At 40.6% G+C, this 23,903-nt stretch overlaps 1 protein-coding gene across 1 annotated transcript; it reads right to left on the bottom strand.

Annotated features, from left to right (window-relative positions):
• Window positions 1–310: 310 nt before the first annotated feature.
• Window positions 311–8,085, bottom strand: LOC110775711 (ultraviolet-B receptor UVR8). Its single transcript, XM_021980320.2, has 12 exons — window positions 7,575–8,085; window positions 6,423–6,609; window positions 6,146–6,292; window positions 5,097–5,178; window positions 4,737–4,892; window positions 4,188–4,361; window positions 3,399–3,470; window positions 2,747–2,818; window positions 2,517–2,635; window positions 1,624–1,709; window positions 1,490–1,542; window positions 311–667 (listed from the first exon to the last, which is right to left on the bottom strand). Exons 1-12 carry the CDS (start codon window positions 7,678–7,680, stop codon window positions 569–571), a joined length of 1,353 nt encoding a protein of 450 aa, XP_021836012.1. The 5' UTR covers window positions 7,681–8,085; the 3' UTR covers window positions 311–568.
• Between the last annotated feature and the right edge of the window lie 15,818 nt (window positions 8,086–23,903).

Below are 23,903 nucleotides of genomic sequence, written 5' to 3'. Positions count from 1 at the left end.
TTATTTGTGTGTTTTTAGAATTTTAAGAAGTCATACTCCTTTCATTATTAATCTTTTCTATAAGTACTTATCTCAAACAAAATATAAATTCAATTTTTACTTGAGAGTGGATTTCAGTTACTGAGGAAGCTATAGTCAAACTAAAAATAAATCCTTATTAATTCCCTTAGTTCCTTATACTTTTTAATATTCATACTCGAATTATAAAGTACAGAGTATATTCAAAGTTTCAAACCGATCCAACTCAGAAAGTTTAGAACGCGTGGTGCATTTTATAAACCTCATGAGTACACAGCGAAATATTTTCAAATTAGAAGCAACTGCAATTCTGCAAACTCTTTCCATGATCTCAATTATACAGTCAAATATTCGGCGTAAAAGCAACAGGGATGTAAACAATGATAGGTACCAAAACAATGGAGTTGATCGATGGAATATATCCCAAATGGAGTTTATCTTGACTAGCAGATGAATATTTACAAAAAACAGGCAGACTAGTCCCATGAAGCTCAGAAGAAACTGAATTTATTGCAAGATTCCTTAATAATATCTTAATTAAGCACTTAAGCTAAGCAAGTCCAGGGTCGATACGTATCCTTTTGACGTCATTTTCTGGTACACTTGCATCACCGCCATTGTCTCTCGTGCCTGTAGCTGAAGCTTGCTCCTGCAGGAGAGAATCAGGTTTAATAAACCTTGGTGCAAAATTTAATACAGTACATGGATAATGGATGAGAACAGAACAGTAATTCTGATCAACTGGTAAGGCCTGAATGTCCAAGCAACAATTTCGGTGCAGACTGATTGCGCAGTCTGCACGCCTGCCCTGGCTCGCTCTATCAATGTGGGTTTCGGCAGAAATTTTCTACCTGGAAATCAACCCCTCGGCTTTTGCAATAGTGAGAATCTCAACAAATTTGTGTTGGATGCTCTGTTACCTCGACTCTTCATTTTACTTCAAATACCCGTGTCAGACATGGGTATCCTAGACCTGATCAAAAGGCGGGCTGGGCCGGGCCACGGTCTTAAAATTCTGCCTATTATGTCGGGCCAGCTTCGGACCAATTTTGTGTGCCCAAAACCCGCTATTTCGGGCCAAAATGGCGGGCTTATTTTTCGGGCCATTCTGGGCCGTGTCAAATTTATAACTAAAAGAGTAGCTTTACGTTGCCCAAACCCCATCAATTTTTTAAAATTTTGGGTCGGGTCGGGACTAACTATTCTGCCCAAACCCGCTGGTTTTCGGGCCGGGCTCATGTTGATCGGCTCAAGGAGTCAAGGGTATCTGAGTCCAGGTAACATAGGTTAGATGGCTTCCATATATGCAGATTAACGTATTAATAACTTGAAACTATACTGTATTAGGGAAGCCATCTAAAAGTATAGTGTGAGGTTATAGGGTTCTCACTATTGCCAGGATCCAAATCCTTACGTTCCACCGGAAAATTAAGAGAAAGTCATATAACTAAAAAGCAAACGAAAATCATACAGTTTCATCAGGGACGACAGCATATCTTCCTGATGGTGGAATCAATTTTTTCCCTGTTTGTACAGAGTAGAGGAGTTAATACAAAGTACTTTACTTGTTACTTACACTTACTAAGAAAAAGAGAAAAAAAAAACCTGCTGATGGGTCGGCTTTTGAGGACTCGATCCTTTGACCACCAGATCCATCCACGCTCAAGGCCTCTATCAGCGTTGGAGAGTTTCTGCAATTTGTAGGATACAAATCAGTTATCTTTGTGTTTTTCTTTCAAGTTCAGACTACAGATTGCCGGGTTTTATTCCCATGTAAAAGCAGAAGAACACATTCAATGAAGTGAGTAGCACTTGAGAAAATCAGAAATACTTACTTTGATGTGAAGTTAGAAAGCAAATGGAAAAAAAAAAAAAATTGTTCTGATATATCATCATCATTACCCCCATTGCCTCAAAGAGGCTCCCGCAAGAAGCGGGGTAAGGGAATGCAACAACATATTTTAACACCTGCTGCTGAGGGGAACTCGAAGAGTAAATCATAACACACATTAGTAACTTTTGCACATGTTGAAGGTAGATATTTAGGTTCCAGAAAAAAAAAGAACTGATATCATTATATCACGCCACATGCAATTAATTGAAATGTATACGACATAAACTATATGGCAGCAAAAATGCATACAGCTACAGGGCATAAACTAGAGTGTAGTGATGATAACTACTGAGTAACAGTTTAGAAGGCCAGAATTCTCAGAAATCAGACCTTACTACTGAACTGCTAAAGAACCACTAATGAAAAGAGGTAATTAGAAGGTCATCATCCAAGATCCGTTTCACCAGATTCAGAACCAAGTATTTTTCTAGTACCACTAGCTCAAACAGTTTCCAATATGACACGTCGTTTACACCAAATTACTTCCCATATTGTACGGTTTATCAAGTTCCATCATATCCAGAACAACATCAAAGGCTATATGAACAGCTAAGAAAATACTGTGAGCTTTTTTCTAGCAAGGAAGAGCTAGAAATGTTATTACCTATCAACAGAGTCCCCATGCCCAAGCTGTCCATTAGTACCTCTTCCCCAAGAAAACACGTTGTTCCTCTCAGTAACAGCCAATGTATGCCTCCATCCACAGCATATTTGCACTACTTTCTGGCATCATTTGGAACACATATCAGAAATTAATAATCAGAAAATTCCTAAGAGGATAAGAGTGAGTTTAATTAATAACGAATGAAGCAACAAGCTAGGGTAAGGGTTTGCCTGATCATTGGGAAACAAAACTTGCACGGGAGAGCAGCGATCATCATTGTCCCCCACACCCACCTGTCCAAACTGCGCCCATATAAAAGCTAAAATTCAGTTCCAAATAAGAAAAAGAGATTATATTATAGTAATCCGCCAAATACAAATAAAATCAACACATTGGACAAGTCAAAAGATATATCTGACCGCAACGTAAATAACTTGTCATTTGTGTTGACAACCTTGTCATGCAGATACCATGATTTCATTATACTTTACATAGAAAGGTCAAAGGGGTATTTCAGACACTAACTCGTTGACTAGTTTAGAATCAAAAGAAATATGATCTGTGCTTGCACCTATAACGAGAAAGACGTGCAGCAGACCATGAGACCAGTTGACCTCTTTACAAGGCCATATTTCATAGAAAAGAAACATTATGTTTCTCATCAAATTCTCAATACGGGTACTAATTCACATACCATTCAAGCTCAGGAAAAAGCAAAAGCAAACAAACAAACAAAGAATCAGTAATGTAACTCTATAAGCTTGGTCAGAACAGTATTAATAGTGTTTAATGAGGCCCCTAAATTCAGATTAACACATAACGACAATCCAATTTAACGCATTTGATAGAAGATGGAAACTAATACAACAAGGAGCTGCAAACCTTATTCCATCCCCAGCCATAAAGCTTTCCATCTGAAGTAACTGCCATGGTATGTCTCCAACCACCTGATATCTGAATAATCGAGCAAAATCAAAGGATGCATAAGTTGATCATTGTGTCCAGTTTCCACTATATCTCAGCTCTACACAGAAGAATGATTTATGCAACACGTCTTTAACCAGACTTCCTAACCCAATGTTTCAATAGAAGCACTGCTAGCTTTCAACATATGATAATAAGAACACAGTTCTCAAACAAATACCTTCTCGAAGTGGTCCGAGATGCAAAATCATAACTAAGCAAAATGACAACACATCTTTGACAAGAATCTTATGGTCAATATTCATAACAATCAACAAGCCTCATTACAAATGAAGAGAGAAGCGCGTGATCTATTATAGATTGATTATGACAGCTTTACAACCATTCAATTCGATTTCATCCTTACTCCCCATTTCATGATCAAATGTATGTTTGAATCTACGAATGATCATCTACAAGTATAGTATCCAAATACTTTAAATAGACAAATACCATATACAATTTTAGAAGAAAATCATCAGCGAAAAAGGCTCAACTAGAAAAGACTACAAAAGCTGCAGCATTGAAGCTAGTGTTGTCTACCAACTCTTTGAGCAAATTTTCACATATAAAACACTCATCCTTGTCTTCAAAATGCTCAATCCCACGCCCAACCCACCAACCAACCACTTACAGAAACAAGCATATTATAATGATAATGGTAACAATTATGGAAGACGAGACAAGCAGATAAACAATGCATGTAACCTGAGAAATGATTTGGCCACTTAGAGCTTCCAATTTGCAAGGAGTTAAGTGATCTTCAAAATCCCCATGCCCAAGTTGACCATATTTACTCCATCCGTATGTGTATATACTGCCAGAAGAGGTAACAGTTATTGTATGCCTCCATCCGCATGCAACATGAACCATCTTTATACCCTGCAGTTTAAAATTTTGAATTTTGGCGTCAAAGATGGTACTAAGAAAACAGAAAGTATCGAATGTAAATAACATTTTCAAAGCACCAACACTGTACGAGAACACAAGGCTACGTCTCTTATTATCTCTCTTCTGATATCAAGAAAATCAAGGGTATTTTTTCATGACAATTTCCTTTCAAATAAGAACTATGAACCATTATAGGAGGTTGAATAATTTAGATTTGGAGTAATAAAAGACTAGTGCCTCATTAATAACATATGCATCATTTCCCCCTCATTAATAACTGAGCACTCATTATTTTCATTCGGAATAAATAGACCGCTTGAAAGTAATTGAGAGATAAAACTAAGAGCCTCAAAGTTGTTGGCATACATCAATTGACGAAGATTTCTCGGGAACTAAGCGATCCTTTCTGTCACCTAAGCCCAAATTTCCGTATCGGCCCCATCCCCAGCCATACACATCACCAGCTTCTGTGACAGCAGCACTATGCTCAGCACCAGCAGCAACCATTTTCACAGGTGTTCCCTGGAAAAAGAGTAACAGCTACAAATTTCAGAAAGGCCACCCAAGCACTACATAAATACACAACAGAAAATATTTTATAACAAATTAAAAATTCAAAAAATCATCCAAATTTTTGAATAAAAAACATCAGCTCAGAAAAAACAAATCAAAAGATTCAAAAGAATGATTTAAGAAAGTGCAGTTCTTTGGAGATATTATCTGTACCTGGAAGGCTTTAATCCTTTGTGGGACAAGAGAGTCCTCAGCAGTGCCAATACCAAGCTGGCCATTTTGGTTCCTTCCCCAACTTCAATTAATAAAAGACACGAGCAGGAGATACATTAGCCGAGGAAGTCTTGTTCTATACTCGGTATACCATTGAAATGGTATACTAATATTCTGCATTTTCATTTAGTACCAAACCACATAGTTTGGTACAAGAAGAGTAGTTGTATTTTCTCATTGGTAACAAACAACATAGTTTGGTAACGTGGTTTCATTTTTATTTGGTTCCAAACAACATAGTTTGGTACTCACAAGTCAAAGATAAATGTTATTTTTCGTGGGTCAGAATCAATTTATTACATGAACTTACCATTTAGCCCTTAATATACCACCTAAAGTTACTATTTTGTCCTTAGTATACCATTTCAATGGTATACCTATTATAGAATTAGAAAGCCTCTTATTAGCCAGTCACAGATCTTCCCATCCGTAAAGAAGTATCCTTAAAACTATTCTAGATGTCAGAAGTCAAAACCACACAAATTTCTACTCATATATCAAATAAGCAGAAGGTTAGGACACCAAGGAGGTCGATTGATTTTATTAGGAGGGAGAGGTCTAGAAATCACCACGTTGAATATATCAAGTGAGCATTAATAAATGCAAATGAAAAAGCTCAGATTTAGCTACAAGCTTATAAGAATCTTTCAAGAATCACTAGATGAGGGAGTAGACCCAAAGTCTATGAACATTAAAAGTTGAAATCTTTTAAACTATATATTGGAGTTAGGTCAATCCATTATAGCACCCTAGAGCACAACTAGAAACAAGCTGCATTGGTCCTTAAATTGACAAATCGGTAGAAAACAAGCAACTTGATGACTGGTAGTAACAAATCGAGTATCATAAATTCAGATATGAGAAAAAGGACTAGATTGGTTAGTTTTACAGCACTTTGAAGCTCGATAATAATTGCTAAGGTTGTTCAAGTTTTTATCAGTTTACATTCAATAAAAGCGGACGAGCAAGGATATATATACACAACTAACCTTGCAACTTCCCCGTCCATAGTGATTGCCAAACAGTGGCTGTCACCACAGGCAATTTGCTTGATCTTAACACTATCTAAGGTCTTGATTGGATGGGGAATGAACAGATCGGTAGAGTTTCCATGACCTAATCTCCCAAAATCACCCCTGAAAATATGTATCATATGAAATTCAACTTGCTGTGCAATAGAACTTGAAATTGCACCAGGTCCTATAACCTTAAAAAACATGAAATCACAAACAAAATGAGTATGGGATAGTCAACACGAAAACATACCATCCCCAACTGTAGACTTGTACACGTGGCTCGGAATATGCAAGGGTATGGTCAGCTCCACATGTAATGGAGTTAACCTCATGTTCATCCAATGCGCTCAATTGAACTGGTACAAATCGATCTTCAGGATCTCCATGGCCTAATTGCCCGTCCTCTCCTCTTCCCCAAGAGCAAACCACATTTCCAGCTGAACACAGATCAAATCATCATTGATCACAAATTCACAAGTAAAAAGATGAATATATCTTCAAATAAACCTAACAATAAAAATTTCATGAGTTTTGTTCTTGTGTTCTTCTTCCTGACTCACCCTTTTTCCTTGGGGGACCTAGGCTCCCTTTGGTACGGTGTAAAACGTTTTCAGTGCAAAATGATTTTCCAGAAAACATTTTTCAAGGAAAAATTCAATTCCAAACTAGTTTTCGTTTGTTTGGTTCCTTAAAAGAAAATGGGAGAAGATGGTAAAGATTGAGGGGAAGAAGGGAGAGGGAGGAAATGTGGAAATGCGGTTCCTCTCTTTTAAATGGAAAAAGTTTTTCCACCTTCGGGGGAGTTACGGAAAATTGATTTCCATCCCTTGTCAAACCAAACAACGTAAATTGATTTAAAAGGGGAAAATCGTTTTTTATGAAAACGTTTTACGTTTTACACTCTACCAAACGAAGCTCTAATGTGACGCGATGAACAACAACCTATTAAGAATCTAGTTAATCATGTCCAATGCTAGGCTAAAGGTTTCCTTCTACATTGTAAATGCCACAAAGTTCATTTTATATATTGTCACAATCATCTAAGGATAAACGTCCGAGGTACCAACATAGCTACCTAAGGGATCAAACACTTGCATAACTGTCGGCGATATACATCGTACCAATCAAAATTCTAGGTTTTGGCTTCCAAAATTCAACAACTTAAATAATTACTAACCAGTAATAACTAAGCAAGGTTTCATCAAATTCAACCAAATAATTGACAATTCAGCAGAAATTGAGTTAAGCAAGATACAATAAAACAGTCTTATGAAGAACAATTTACCCCATGATTAATCCCACAAATTGAGTAACAAAACCCTTGAAATTAAATAACAGAATCATGAAATTATCAGAAAACCAAATGCAAAAAAAACCCAAAAAAAGGAGTATGAATTCTTACAGAGAAGAGCAACAGAGTGACTAGCACCAGCAGAAACAAGGAGAATCTGACGAATCGTTTGATCATTCGCCACCGCCGTTGTTTGTTTCTTCTCTACAGTACCCATTTCTTGATCAAACTCAAATACCTCAAAAACCCAGAATTTCACTCCAAAAACACATCAACAAAAAAAAACAAAAGAAAAAGGAAAAAAAAAAAAAAACCTAGAAAAATCTACAAATTTTCTGGCTAACTGTGGAGTGTGAAGTGGAAAGATTTGAAATGAAAACGACAGAGGAAGTAAAATCCAATGAAAGGAGGGGTATTTATAGTGAAAGAGATGGTACATGTGCCTATGTGCTTTGATTGTGGAGTTGTACCACTGTTTGTTCCATTTTTTGGAGTGAAATTTGAAGGTGGGTTAAAAATTCAGGAGTTTGATTAAGCAGTATTCATTGCGCAACGAAGGAGAGGAGGAGAGAGAAAGTTACGGCTGAGAGTGTGGTGGTGGTGGCCATAAACATTCTGCACCACTCGTTTTGTGGTCTGTTTCTCTGTTTTTATACTTTACTGCTGTCTGATTTTCTCAGAAAAAAGTCTATAAAATGTGCGTTGATTTTCAACTATAACTACTGTTGATATTTATCACTGTCTACTTTGTTGCTTTTTGTTTCGTTCTTTGTTTCGGGCAGGTAGAGGTGCAAACGAGCCGAGTCGAGTCGAGCTTTACCCTGTTCATATTCATGTTCATTTAACTTATACAAGCTCAAGCCCGAGCCCCAGCTTTCAACCGAGCTCAAAAATATGTTCAAGCTTGGTTCGTTCAAGCTCGGTTCGTTTAAGAGATTTTGTATTCGTGAACGACTCATTTAATAATCGAGCCGAATTTATAAATGAGCTTTTTTCATAAACGAGCTTTCTTAAACGAGCTTTAGAGTATAACCACTTGAAAACTAACAAATTATAATCATATCTGTTTCGGGTATAAACAATCCCCACGAGGGTATTTCTCTGGTTGGGAAGAATGTATCCTGGGTGAATGATGTTTTGATGATTGTTAACTGATTTGCTTTACGTGTCCTCAATTTAGAGGGCAGAATATTAGATATATGTATTGGATGTGGAATGAATCTACCAATCACATTTGATTGGTATTTATAACTTATTTGCAGGTCACGGGGTGTGCCAGTTGTGGGCTTCTTGGTGACCTAGCTGGCTTTAGCCCATAACGAGAATCTAAGATCCCTGCTGGGCCGGATTACATTTCCTATTTTACAAGACCGTTAGGCCCAAAATGGTGAAGCCAATTTGGGGCCCAACAACTTTCCCCCCAGACCCGGTCCTATTTTTATAAAGTGGGGCGGGTTGACTTATTTAGCGGGTTTTAAAATTTGAAGTGAGTCCCTTGGCCTTCTTTTGGGATAAGTAAATAACGACTTTCCTCGGGAGTTGTGGGAATTTGGGCGGTTTTTTGTTCGATGTTTTGCTATCCTCGACTTTCGCTCCTTGTTGGGTATATAAGCCTCTTTACTCTGATTTCATTTCTTTTGGCTTGAATTTCAGAAAATTTTCAAAATTCTTCTTTGGATCTCCTCCTTTTCTCTTGCTCCTTTCGACTTCTGGCGACTTCACTCGGCACAACAGGCTCTGATTGGGGTGCACTTCGGTTGAGGTAATTCGTCTCTCTTTCTGTTTTTCTCTCTTTTTCTTCTGTTCCAGCTCTTTTCTGCTCATTTCCGGTCATGGTGGGTGAAAAACATTTGAGTCAACGGCCGGACTCCTCTGGGGCTGGTTTTTCTGGGCGTGTCGAAGGCATGGGACCTCGGAATCATCGTCGGAATTATTTCCGGGTCGAATCCGGTGATTTGGAGGGTGGTAGTGTTGGTGTGGCTGTTGATGCAGTTCCTCTGAACTCTATTCCTCCGCTCGGGGGTCGAGGCGGTGAGAATTCGAGGTCGCCGACGCCGTATGATGTTCGTGAGGAATTTGGGGAACTTCCTTCTAATGCGCCTACTTCTGAGGGGAATCCTGCTGATGTTTCGAGGGGAGTTCGGAATATCGATCTGGATTTTGCTGAGGAGGCGGTTGATGAGGCTGATTTTGAGTGGGCTGACAGGGATGAGAATGGGGTCCTATGACGCAGGAGCCTTACTCCAAATGGATGGAGACACAGTGCGGTCGAGCGCATCTGGTAGCGGAGTATTTGTATAGCATCCGACCGCAGACGCGTTATTGGCTTCGTATGCCGACACTGACGTCAAGGTCTTACTATCCTCCCTTAGGGGAAATAGCGGTGTATCAACACATGTTGGAGTTCGGGCTTCGTTTTCCTCTGGATCCCTTCATCATGCGTCTGCTGTCTGCATATAACATATGCTTGGCACAACTGTCTGCCAAATCCATCCGACACGTCATCTGCTATCTCTGGATCTGCCATTTCAAAGGTTGGAGCCCGTCCTTGCAGTCGTTTCACCAAATGCATGTATTGAAACCTCTGCGTGCTGATGGAATGGAGAGGGGGTGGTGGACGATAAACAACAAGGCCGGCTTTCTGACGGTATTTCCTCCATTGCCGACGCTGAAGAATTGGAATGACTCTTGGTATCTTGTAAGAGTTCCGACAGCTCCTGGCCACCCTTATCGTTTTACGGCGCCTCTGCGATTCCGTCGACCTAATCCTGATATGAGTAGAATGCCTGAGGTTGCCGCAGGTCCTCATGATCGCAGAATTCAGAAGGCCTTTTCTTCCGAAAAGCCCGACAAGATCTTTGTGCCCAAAAAGTGGCTTCCGCATTATCATTGTCTGCAGATGGAGAGGGTATTGGCTTTGGGAGGTCTCAGCCACAAGTTCTCTGTAGGTAAGTGTGTTGGGCTGAGTCTGACCCTGATAGTTGTCCTCTCCTCTGCTTATTTTAGTTTGTTTATTTTTGAATAGTTGCGATTTGTTTTTTATGCACATTATTGATATAGGCCGACCTTTTTCTTTCAGCCGACGTTGAGGAGGGCATTGAGTGGGGCAAGCTTGGTATTTAGAGTGATCGTCGGACTGTTATTCGACAATTGCCTCTTGACCCGGGCAAGAATTGGCTGACTGTGAAGCATCAGTCTGCTGTTCCTCGGGATATCTCTGCACGAGCATTGGTGGTGAAGGCGGATCCCTTTGACTCGTTAGGGGTTCGTGCTTGGGACGCGACCGAAACTTCTGCGCGGTCAGTTCCGTTTTCTTCTGCTTTTACTCAGCCTTCTTCGTCGAGTCAACCACCAGGATCTTCTTCTCAACCCCCGATCTCAGTACCTTTTCCCCGACCTCCCAGGCGGCCTGTTAGTGTTCTTGATCGGCCTGAATCATCATCTCACGAACTTGCTTCTGCCGCCGACAAAGGGAAGCAAAAGTTGACAGAGTCAGATCCGGTTGAGGATTTGGATCAGGCTCCTTTGATAAGACGAGTTCCAAGATTTCGTCGGTTGCGATCTATGGAACATCTGATTCCTTCATCTCCTGCCTTCGATGCAACCGACGAGTTGTATTCTGACCTCAATCCTTCGACCCCTGAAGATAAGCGGCCTAGCCCAGTTCGTATTGTGTTGGAGGATTCTCCTGAAAAAAGGGTTATGTCTGACCCTTCTGACGCCCCTGATCCGAAACGCCCTAAACATGGGCTTGAATTTCAACCTTATGTCTCTCAACCCACAGGATCTGCGAATACCCTTGGGAATTTGTCAATGGGCGGTATTAACGACTTTGTGGATAGCTTGTCTGGAATAGCTCAGGTGCCGAAGCTGTCTATCCCAGAGGAGGTTTGTCAGCGGTTGTATGGGCCGATCCAGATTCAGAACTTTGATTCGGCTCAGTCAACTGATTATGTGGCCATGATCGAGTTGTCGCGGCGGTGGATGGAATCTTCCTTTCTGCCAGCTGACGTTCCCCGAGGCCATGTTCCTGACCCTTTTGGCATGACCCTCTTCCATTTTATGAAGGTAAGCAGTTTGATAGGTTCGATTTCTTTTGACTTTGATCTTGTTGGGCTTTTGTGTTTACTTATGTTTTTCTTTTTTAGACATTTGAGCATATGGCTCTGCATTCTGGGGCTGCCTATCATGAGAGAGAGATTCAAGCTGAACGGCAGAAAAAGATGGTTGAGGATCAACTTGAGCTGGATCGGCTGATAGCTCAGACAAAGTCTGCGGGCGAGAGGTTGCAGAAGGAGATAGAGGATCAGAAGGTTCTGCTTAAGGCGAGGGATAGTCAGCTGAAGGCCAAGGGTGATCAGCTAAAAGCCAAGGACGCTCTGTTGGAGGCGAAGAACAAGGAGCTGGCTGAGAAGGAGAGATTGGTCAAGGAAAAAACTGCTGAGGCTACGTCTGCTGCAGCCAAAGTGACTGATCTGGAGAAAACACTGCAAGATGTCACGGTTGAGAGGGATAGTCGGATTTCTGTCAAGGAAAGTCAGGAGCGGGGAAATGCTCGTTGGAGGGACGGGTTTCGCGATGCTCGGCGTTCTGCGCAGAAAGTGGATCCGTCTTTGAAGTGGGGCGAGGTGATGAAGGCTTATAAGGGAGGTGCCCACAAATTTCCCTCTGCCGAAGAGGCTAAAGAGCTGTCTGACTTGCTTGCTCGGAAGGCTCGAGAAGCAGGTGCGGAGACGGATAAGAAGGCTGCTAGTGCACAAGGTCAGACTGTGGTTGCACCTGGGTCGTCTGGTACGCAGACAGCTGCAGAGGAGAAGAGCCCTGGTGATATTCCGATGGAGAATCCGAATGTCGCCTAGGAAGTCGGGCAGCCGTCTCCCGAATCTACGGGATCTTGCGGGGAGCTTTGATGACTTTGACCTTGTTTTCTTTTTGATGAATTTCACTTCTGATGCTGCCATTTGTACAAACAGTTTTATCTTACTTCTTTTTGCTTTACTGTTGTACGGTTGGCTTTTTGTCTGTTTTGGGGACAGCTGCCAATCTGAAACAAATGTTTACCTTAGGTTCTTCTGGTGGGTCCACTGATGTCCACCCTGTCTGACCTGATGGTGGGTTCGTTTTTAATTTGAGAGTAGAAATGTTTGTCTGCTGTGCAGGATCTTTAGAAGTTGCCTTCGTTTATCTTGTTTATCTTTGCATGAATGTCTGATCTTTGATGATGTTTGTCTTCTCATCTTTTGCGTGTGATGACCCTTGTATGAATATCATTGTGTTTAATCTTCGCCTATGTGTCTAACCACTATGCTTTTGTGGGAGATATTGTCTGCTGTGATTTGCAGATAAATACACTTGCTTTGATTTCCTCATTCTGTGATAATCCTTTTATTTGGCATTCATTTATGTGGGATATATGGTCAGCTGTATGTCGATAGATCTGACTCCCTGTTGTGGGAAATATTGTCAGGCTTTGTGGTCTAACTTCCCTTATTTTGCCTTAGGATTTATTTTTTATGGGAAATATTGTCAGCTTTGATTGGTAAGTAACATCATTTGATATGACTTCCCAATTTTTGTGATAATCCTTTTGTTTGGCATTTATTATGTGGGAAATATGGTCAGCTGCGTTTTACCGGTGATGACGCTAGATCTGACTTCCCTGTTGTGGGACATATTGTCAGGCATTACTTAAAGTAGGCCTGACTTCCCATGTTTTGCCTTTAGGATTTATTGGTTGTGGGAAATATTGTCAGCTGCGTTTTTCCATAGAATTCGCTAGATTATGACTTCTCTTTTTGCTTGGTGGGAAATATTATCAACCCTGAGGCTTCAAAACATTGCTCATGTCTGACTTCCCAAACATTGGATATTTTTCCTTGATTGGTTTACAAATGGTGTGGGGTGAATATTGTCAGTTATTGGGGACTGTTTTAATTTTGTCTTACAAAGGAGGTTCTAACCTTTATAAACCTATCCGAGGGGGATAAGCCGATAGGTTTAAACAAAGTATTTCTTTAAGACATCGGCGTTCCAGTGACTGGTGACTTTGCTGCCGTCTGGACGTTGGAGTTTATAAGTCCCGGGTCTTTTTTCTTGGTATATTTTGTAGGGTCCTTCCCAATTGGCGCTCAGCTTGCCTTCTGCTTTTCCTTTTCCTGTGGCTGCTGATTTTCTGAGGACCAAGTCTCCGACTTTGAGGGGCCTCAACCTTACTCTGCGATTGTAGTGTCGTCTTACACGTTGCATGTAAGCTGCCATTTTGAGTCTGGCGCTGTCTCTTCTTTCGTCGAAGAGGTCTAATTCCTCTCTAAGTCGTGCTTCATTTTCTTCTTCCGAATAGCATCTGACTCTGAAGCTTTCAGCCCCTATTTCCACTGGAAGAACGGCTTCCGATCCGTATACCAGGCTGAACGGGGTGTATCCGGTGGATTCTTTTTCGGTGGTTCGTAGCGCCCATAGGGTTCCTGGTAGCTCTTCAAGCCATTTACTTTTCTGATCCTCAACTCTTTTCCTGAGGGCTCCCAATATCTGCTTGTTAGCGGCTTCAGCTTGGCCGTTACTCTGGGGGTGGCAGACCGCTGACTTCGCTACTTTAATCCCGAATTGGTCGAGCCACTTGGTTAAGGGAGAATTGTCGAACTGTCTGCCATGGTCCATTACTAGGGCTTTTGGGATTCCGAAGCGGGTGATGATGTTCTGCCATATGAATTTCCTGACGCTGTGTTCGAATATATTTGTTAATACCTCGGCCTCGATCCATTTTGTGAAGTAGTCAACCCCAACGATTAGATATTTCTTTTGATATGTTGCAGTAGGGAAAGGTCCTAGTAGGTCCAGTCCCCATTGGGCGAAGGGTAGGGGATTGAGGATCGGTGTTAAATCTCTGGCTGGCATGTTGATAACGGGGCGTACTTTTGGCACTTCTCGCATTTTTGGACCATCTGTTTAGAGTCTGCTACCATTGTGGGCCACCAATATCCCGCTCTGAGGGCTTTTTGTGCCAGGGTACGTCCGCCGATGTGGCTTCCACAGATGCCCAAGTGAATCTCCCTTAGGATGTAGTCGGCATCTACTGGGCCGACACATTTAAGGAAGGGAGATAAGAATGATTTGCGGTATAGCTCTTCGTTGATTATGCAGAAGTGCGCAGATGTACGTTTGATTCTTTGTTGAGCGTTTTTATCCTCTGGGAGACTCTGCTCTTTTTTGAAAGCTATTGTCGGGTCCATCCACGAAGGATCGGTGCTGATTGGAAACGCATCTACTGCCTCTTCCTCAATTGATTTTGTTTGTCTGACCTTGACAAAAACTGATCTATTTACATCTGCCAGACTTGAGCTGGCGAGTTTGGACAGGGCGTCTACCTGGATGTTTTGGCTTCTGGGGATCAGTTGTACCTCGAATGATCGTAGGTTAGAACTTAGGGTTTTAATTTTTGCCAGGTAGAGGGTCATATTTGGATGAATGGCTTCATATTCCCCTCTGATTTGGTTTGCAACGAGCTGGGAGTCTGTTTTGAGCAGCACATGCTCTGCTTCTAGGGTCAGACATAGCTCGAGACCGGCGATTGCAGCTTCATATTCTGCCTCGTTATTGGATGCCTTGAAACATAATTTGACTGCGTATTCGATAATTTTCTTCTCTGGAGAGATGAGGACGACTCCGGCCCCAGACCCGCCGATGGTGGATGACCCATCTGTGTAGACTTCCCAGGTTTTCCGAGTTTCGTCTAGTGTTTCTTGGTAGGAACATTCTGCTAGGAAGTCTGCTAAAGCCTGGGCTTTGATCGCCGCTCGCGGTTGGAATTTTATTCCGTATTCTGTCAGTTCGAGAGCCCATCTTGCCATCCTTCCTGACTTGTCAATTTTCTCGACCGTTTTGCCTAGCAACTGGTCTGTCAGGACAACTATCTGGTGGGCGTTGAAGTACGGTCTAAGTTTACGAGCTGCGATGATTACTGCGTATGCTACCTTTTCTATCATTGGGTACCTGGTTTCTGCTGAGAGTAGTGTATGGCTGATAAAATAGATGGGTTGTTGTTGTTTGTCACTTTCTCGGAGTAGTACTGCACTGACAGTTGCTAGGCTGACGGCCACATAGAGGCATAGTGTCTCTCCTTCGACGGGTCGGGCCAAGGTAGGTAAACTGGCCAAGTGCGTCTTGAGTCGGCTAAAGGCTTCCTTCTGTTCCGCTCCCCAGACCATGTCTTTAGTTTTTAATGCTTTGAAGAAAGGGATTCCCTTGTATGATGCCTTTGAGATGAATCGGGATAGTGCGGCCATCCTTCCTGCCAGTCTTTGAATGTCCCTCTTCGTCTTTGGCTCTGGCAGATCTATGGCTGCTTTAACTTTGTCGGGGTTGGCATCTATTCCTCTTTGGCTGACCATGAAGCCTAGGAATTTTCCAAATCTTACCCCAAAGACACATTTCTTTGGGTTTAACTTCATTTTATACTTTCGAAGATCGCATAAAATTTAAAAATTTATATTTAAAATTAATGACAAATTAATAAATAATATTAATTTCATAATTTTAGGGCGAAAAATCGAAAATTTATTATTCAATTGATTTCCGATTAACATGGATTCAAGTCTAGGTCATAAAAATTTAAAATTTAACATAAATTTACAATTTTTATGGTGGTTTTTAATCATAGGTATCTAATTAAATTATATTTAATTATGAAAATCAAATTAATTCTAAATTATTCTAATTTTCAACAAATTAATCATAATTACAAATTAGATTGCATAATTAACAAGGCTAGGCATTCAAACTTGTTAAACATATACAGTAGGTCAATCAAAAATTCAAGATTTATCAACAAGAATCGCAAATATTTAATTTAACATCTTAAATTTACGAAATTTTGCATTCGAAAAACTAAAACCTCCGAAAAGTCATAGTTAGGCTTCGAATTTGATAATTCTGGGTTCGGCAGAAAAACATTATTTTTGTCAAAATTTTAGAATGCCTTTTACATGCGGAATTGACACAAAAATCACTCGATTTGGATGAGTAACGAAGAAACTGCCGAAAAACTGCGTACGTATAATTAAATAAACGCAATTTGCAATTAATTAACAATTACGAAAATTAATCACCCCTTTTAATTCTTGCAAATTTGTAATATTTAACCATGTTCATGCAATTTAGATTATGAAAATAATAAGAGGCTCGTGATACCACTGTTAGGTTATGATACATATGACAATTCATAAATCATGCGGAAAAACCATAAAGCCAGGAAAACATATTATTTACACATAATCATTTAGCATAGTTTAGATGCATACTCTTTGTTGCGTGCCTTCCCTAGCTGCGCCCGAACCGAACAAGAACAAGTCTTTAGGACTCCAAGTGTCGTCCCTCCGTAGATAGTCCACAGCACGTCCGGATCCGCCTTAAGATTGACCAACTAGAATCGCCCTTAAGGTACTCTGAATTTTCGGCACTTTATAGGCAATTGTATGACTGAATTTTGCTCTCAAAAACTCACTTTGAATACTTGAAATCTCTATGTAAATATGTGACCCTAGGCACCTATTTATAGAGTTATGGAAAAGGATTTGGAATCCTATTAGGATACTAATTTATTTAATTATAATCCTACTAGGACTCTAATTAAATAAACTAAATCTTTTAGGATTAGATTTAATCATATGACAAATCCCGGTAGCTTTAGGATTCGAGTAGCACACAAACACACACGCACGCACAGCAGCCCACGAGGGGCGCCATGCGCGCGCGCGCAGCCCGCGAGCTCGCAGCCCACTGCCGCAAGCCCACACGCTGCCGTAGCCTTGGCGCGCGCTGGGCCTGCCTTGCGGTGGGCCTGGCGCAGCCTTGGCTGGTGCGTTTGTGGCGCGCTGGCTTGCTGGGCGATGGCCCGGCTTCGTGCTGGGCCTTCGTCTGGCAGGCCTCGTCCGATGCTAATTCGTACGATACGCTTCCGATTAATTTCCCGATTCCGGAATTCATTTCCGATACGAACAATATTCAACATTTCCGATTCCGGAATCAATTTCCGTTTCGAACAAATATTTAATATTTCCGTTTCCGGAATTATTTTCTGATTCCGATAATATTTCCGATTCTGACAATATTTCCGTTTCCGGCAATATTTCCGATTCCGACAATATTTCCATTTCCGATAATATTTTCCGATACGTACCATGTTTCCGTTTCCGGCAACATCTACGACTTGGATAACATTTATATTTCCGATACGATCCATATTTCCGTTTCCGGCAATATCATCGTTTCCGGAGTATTCATTTCTTGCCTGTGACGATCTCAACTCCCACTGAAACCAAGATCCGTCGATTCCGAATATCCATAGATGGAGTATTTAATGCCAATAAATACTTGATCCGTTTACGTACTATTTGTGTGACCCTACGGGTTCAGTCAAGAGTAAGCTGTGGATTAATATCATTAATTCCACTTGAACTGAAGCGGCCCCTAGCTAGGCATTCAGCTCACTTTATCTCACTGAATTATTAACTTGTTTATTAATACTGAACCGCATTTATTAGACTTAACATTGAATGCATACTTGGACCAAGGGCATTATTTCCTTCAGTCTCCCACTTGTCCTTAGGGACAAGTGTGCATTTCCTAATTCCTTTGTCGCTCGATGCTTGCTCTTGAACATAAGGTAAGAGTTGTCATCCTTATTATGTCCAGAGGTGTTCCTCGGTTTCAGAGTTCAACTGATCAAATAAACAGATAATCATAGCCTATGATTCATCCGAGCACGGCCATGCATTTCACAGTTTCTAGCTCTCCGAGTGGCCTTGTACAACTTTTAAGCATCTCATCCCGATTTATGGAAGGACAATCCCAATCTTGCGATCTTGAGATTAGACTTCGTTTGATAGGTGATTACCTGAGCGTTGCCTTTATAGCCTCCTTTTACGGTGCGACGGTTGGTCAACGTCAAAGCAACCAGTTCTCAAACAAGTAATCTCAAATCACTTAGGTATTGAGGATTTAGTGTCTAATAATTTTAATGAAATTTACTTATGACAGATTTTCATCTCTTACAGTAAAGTTTCATAGGTCTTGTCCGATACTAGTCTTCCCAAAGTAAGTATCTATGCAAATGATTATGACATTGCCATGTCCACATAGTTCAAGAAACAGAACTACTAGTCATCTTGCATTCTAGTCGTCTAACGTTTTCTATGCGTCCAATTTTATAGAAAACTCCGACTAGGGACCATTTTCAACCTTTGACATTCAAGTTCACTTGATAGACATTTCTTAGTCACAGGACTGGTCCTGACAGTCTATCTTGAATATATCGTCAAATTGAAGGGACTCATCATTTAATAAACCACAAATTAAATGGAAAAATGAATTCTTTTCATTTATTGTGAATGATTAACCAATAATGTTTTACAAAGATTTAAACTCTAAAACTTTAAAACATTAAACAGGGTCATCAAAGCCATTCTCCAATATGCTTGATTCCCATAGCTGCAATGTGCGAGTTGTGCTTCGCCTGCGGCAGAGGTTTAGTCAATAAATCTGATATGTTGTCATCAGTTCCAATTTTGCTTATCTCGACTTCTTTTCTTTCAACGAACTCTCGTAGAAGGTGAAATCTACGAAGTACATGCTTGACTCTCTGGTGGTGTCTAGGCTCCTTTGCCTGTGCAATAGCTCCGTTATTATCACAATATAGGGCTATTGGTCCTTTAATGGAGGGGACTACACCAAGTTCACCTATGAACTTCCTTAGCCATATAGCTTCCTTTGCTGCTTCATGTGCAGCAATGTACTCCGCTTCAGTTGTAGAATCCGCAATGGTGCTTTGCTTAGCACTTTTCCAGCTTACTGCTCCTCCGTTGAGGCAGAAGACAAAACCAGACTGTGATCTGAAATCATCTTTGTCGGTTTGGAAACTTGCGTCCGTATAGCCTTTAACAATTAATTCATCATCTCCACCATAGACCAGGAAGTCATCTTTGTGCCTTTTCAGGTACTTCAGAATATTCTTGGCAGCAGTCCAATGCGCCTCTCCTGGGTCTGACTGGTATCTGCTCGTAGCACTGAGTGCGTACGCAACATCCGGGCGTGTACATATCATAGCATACATTATTGAACCAATCAATGATGCATATGGAATCCCATTCATTCGTCTACGCTCATCAAGTGTTTTTGGGCACTGAGTCTTGCTTAGAGTTATTCCATGAGACATGGGTAGGTAGCCTCGCTTGGAGTCCGCCATCTTGAACCTATCAAGCACCTTATTGATATAAGTGCTTTGACTAAGTCCAATCATCCTTTTAGATCTATCTCTGTAAATCTTGATGCCCAATATGTACTGTGCTTCTCCTAGATCTTTCATCGAAAAACATTTCCCAAGCCAAATCTTGACAGAGTTCAACATAGGAATGTCATTTCCGATAAGTAATATGTCGTCGACATATAATACTAGGAAAGCAATTTTGCTCCCACTGACCTTCTTGTATACACAAGATTCGTCTGCGTTCTTGATGAAACCAAAGTCACTGACTGCTTCATCAAAACGTATATTCCAGCTCCTGGATGCCTGCTTCAATCCGTAGATTGACTTCTTTAGCTTGCATACCTTTTTAGCATTCTTTGGATCCTCAAAACCTTCAGGCTGTGTCATAAACACAGTTTCTGTTAAAACGCCGTTTAAGAAAGCAGTTTTGACATCCATCTGCCATATTTCGTAATCGTAATATGCAGCGATTGCTAACATTATCCGAATAGACTTTAGCATTGCAACTGGTGAAAAGGTTTCATCGTAATCCACACCGTGGACTTGCCTGTAACCTTTTGCAACCAATCTAGCTTTGAAAACTTCAAGTTTCCCATCTTTGTCCTTTTTCAGTTTGAAAACCCATTTGCTTCCAATGGCTTGGTAGCCATCTGGCAAATCGACCAAATCCCATACTTGGTTTTCAAACATGGAGTCTAATTCAGATTGCATGGCTTCTTGCCATTGCTTGGAGCTAGGGCTCGTCATAGCTTGTTTGTAAGTCGCAGGTTCATCACTTTCAAGTAATAGAACGTCATAGCTCTCGTTCGTCAAAATACCTAAGTACCTTTCCGGTTGAGATCTATATCTTTGCGATCTACGCGGGGTAACATTTCTAGTTTGACCATGATTCTCACCAGATTCTTCTAAAGATCTCTGAGTTTCATCCTGAATGTCATCTTGAGCATTCTCTAGAGTTTGTTGTTCGACTCGAATTTCTTCGAGGTCTACTTTTCTCCCACTTGTCCTTTTGGAAATGTGATCTTTCTCCAAAAAGACACCATCTCGAGCAACAAACACCTTGTTCTCAGATGTATTGTAGAAGTAATACCCCTTTGTTTCCTTTGGATAGCCCACAAGGATACATTTGTCAGATTTTGGATGAAGTTTGTCTGAAATCAATCGTTTGACGTATACTTCACATCCCCAAATCTTCAGAAAAGACACATTTGGAGGCTTTCCAAACCATAATTCATATGGAGTCTTTTCGACAGCTTTAGACGGAGCTCTATTTATAGTGAGTGCAACTGTATTTAGTGCATGTCCCCAAAATTCTAATGGAAGTTTGGCCTGACCCATCATTGACCTGACCATGTCTAGCAAGGTTCTGTTCCTCCGTTCCGACACACCGTTCCATTGTGGTGTTCCAGGAGGAGTCAATTCTGATAGAATTCCACATTCTTTCAGATGGTCATCAAATTCATAGCTCAGATATTCACCGCCTCTATCAGACCGCAGTGCCTTAATCTTCTTGCCTAATTGATTCTCTACTTCACTCTGAAACTCCTTGAATTTGTCAAAGGATTCAGACTTATGCTTCATTAGGTAGACATAGCCATATCCACTGAAGTCATCAGTGAAAGTGATAAAGTAGCTGAAACCACATCTAGCATTTGTACTCATTGGTCCACATACATCTGTATGGATTAAACCCAATAGTTCATTTGCTCTTTCTCCAACTTCAGAGAAAGGTTGCTTTGTCATTTTGCCAAGTAAACATGATTCGCATTTACCATAATCCTCTAAGTCAAATGGTTCTAGGATTCCTTCCTTTTGAAGTCTTTCTAAGCGTTTCAAGTTTATATGGCCTAATCGACAATGCCACAGATAGGTGAGATCTGAATCATCCTTTTTGGCCCTTTTGGTATTTATGTTATATACTTGTTTGTCGTGATCTAATAAATAAAGTCCATTGACTAATCTAGCAGATCCATAAAACATCTCTTTAAAATAAAACGAACAACTATTGTCTTTTATTAAAAAGGAAAATCCCTTAGCATCTAAGCAAGAAACTGAAATGATGTTTTTAGTAAGACTTGGAACATGGAAACATTCTTCCAGTTCCAAAACTAGCCCGGAGGGCAACGACAAATAGTAAGTTCCTACAGCTAATGCAGCAATCCGTGCTCCATTTCCCACTCGTAGGTCGACTTCACCCTTGCTTAACTTTCTACTTCTTCTTAGTCCCTGTGGATTGGAACATAAGTGTGAGCCACAACTTGTATCTAATACCCAAGAAGTTGAATTAGCAAGTATACAGTCTATAACGAAAATACCTGAAGATGGAACGACTGTTCCGTTCTTCTGATCTTCCTTTAGCTTCAAGCAATCTCTCTTCCAATGCCCCTTCTTCTTGCAGTAGAAGCATTCGGATTCAGAAGTGGGTTGACTGACCTTCCTCTTTACAGATTTGGCGCCAGTTTGCTTAGTTGGGCTGGCCTTGTTGCCACCTTTCTTAGCATTCCTCTTCTTTCCAGATTTCTTGAACTTGCCCCCACGCACCATAAGCACATCCTGCTTATCACTTTTGAGCGTCTTTTCAGCGGTCTTCAGCATACCGTGAAGCTCAATGAGCGTTTTGTCCAGACTATTCATACTGTAGTTCAGTTTGAACTGATCATACCCGCTATGAAGAGAATGGAGGATGGTGTCTATAGCCATTTCTTGAGAAAATTGCTGATCCAGCCGACTCATATTCTCAATGAGTCCAATCATTTTGAGAACATGTGGACTTACGGGCTCGCCTTTCTTAAGCTTGGTCTCAAGAATTTGCCTATGAGTCTCGAATCTTTCGACTCGAGCCAGATCTTGGAACATGTTCTTCAACTCACTGATGATTGTGAAAGAATCTGAGTTGATGAACGTTTTCTGCAGATCCGCACTCATGGTGGCGAGCATTAGACATTTCACATCCTTGTTGGCATCAATCCAACGATTGAGGGCTGCCTGAGTGACCCCGTCGCCTGCGGCTTCGGGCATCGCCTCTTCAAGGACATACTCCTTTTCTTCCTGCATAAGAACTATTTGCAAGTTCCTTTGCCAGTCAAGGAAGTTTTTCCCGTTCAACTTCTCCTTTTCGAGAATTGATCGAATGTTGAATGAATTGTTGTTTGCCATATTAAAAACTACAATTGAAAAGAATAAACAAATAAATAACCATTCACAGTTTCTCTTAATAAACTTAAATTCTAGCATACATGCATAATTCAATGTTTATTAAGCATTTTATTCAAGTTATGTGTTCCGGCAGGTGTGAATAAAATGATTCCAAGATCCTAAAATCATTGAAGAACTAAGCACAGTTTGTCGACTTAATCCTAAAACATCTTAGGTAAGCAAAATCCTTTTGCTAATAGTCTAGAAACTATTCTTGGTTGATAGGTACGTCTAAGAACTTATTAGGTAAACCTATCGATTTTGCCACGACATAAAAGGACTCCTTACTTATATCGTTGAGTTTCACCAAAACTAACATGTACTCACAATTATTTGTGTACCTTGCCCCTTTAGGACCAATAAGTAACACCTCGCTGAGCGAAAACTATTACTAGATTGATGTAAAGGATATCCAAGCAAGTGTATATTTTGGCATGGCACCTTTTAACTCAATTTTTAAGTTTGGAACTTAAGGCTCTTACTATGTTGGTTAGATTTTAAGTGAACTAAAATCCTTAATCATGCAACATAATCAAGCTTTTGATCTCATGCATTTTAAGACATATTTAAAAGCAATAAATAACTTAAAACATGCATAAGATAAATGTGATCTAGTATGGCCCGACTTCATCGTGAAGCTTTAACTTCAAAGTCCGTCTTGAAAATCTCCGTGGGAGGCACCATTTTCTTCAAAATAGGATAAGCTATAATTAAAACTAATTACAACTATTTGATGGTACGCAGACCATTTTTGAATTGAAAAACAACTTTGGTACTTTAGACCAATTACATTCAAATTAATGGTACGCAGACCATATTTTCTATCCTATTTGGGCCATACTAGTCACTTCATAACCTGCAAAACAGTACATATACAATTTATACCATTCACCCATTCATTATCATGAATGGCCCACATAGCTGGTTAGTAAAACACATTATGCATCACGTAAACATTTGCAGCAATTAATCAAGGGCACCAATAA

The sequence above is a fragment of the Spinacia oleracea genome, chromosome 4 (genome assembly GCF_020520425.1).
Source record: "Spinacia oleracea cultivar Varoflay chromosome 4, BTI_SOV_V1, whole genome shotgun sequence".
Lineage (NCBI taxonomy): Eukaryota > Viridiplantae > Streptophyta > Magnoliopsida > Caryophyllales > Amaranthaceae > Spinacia > Spinacia oleracea.
The sequence above is the reverse complement of the archived record's forward strand: the minus strand, read 5'-3'. Positions and strand labels throughout refer to the sequence as shown.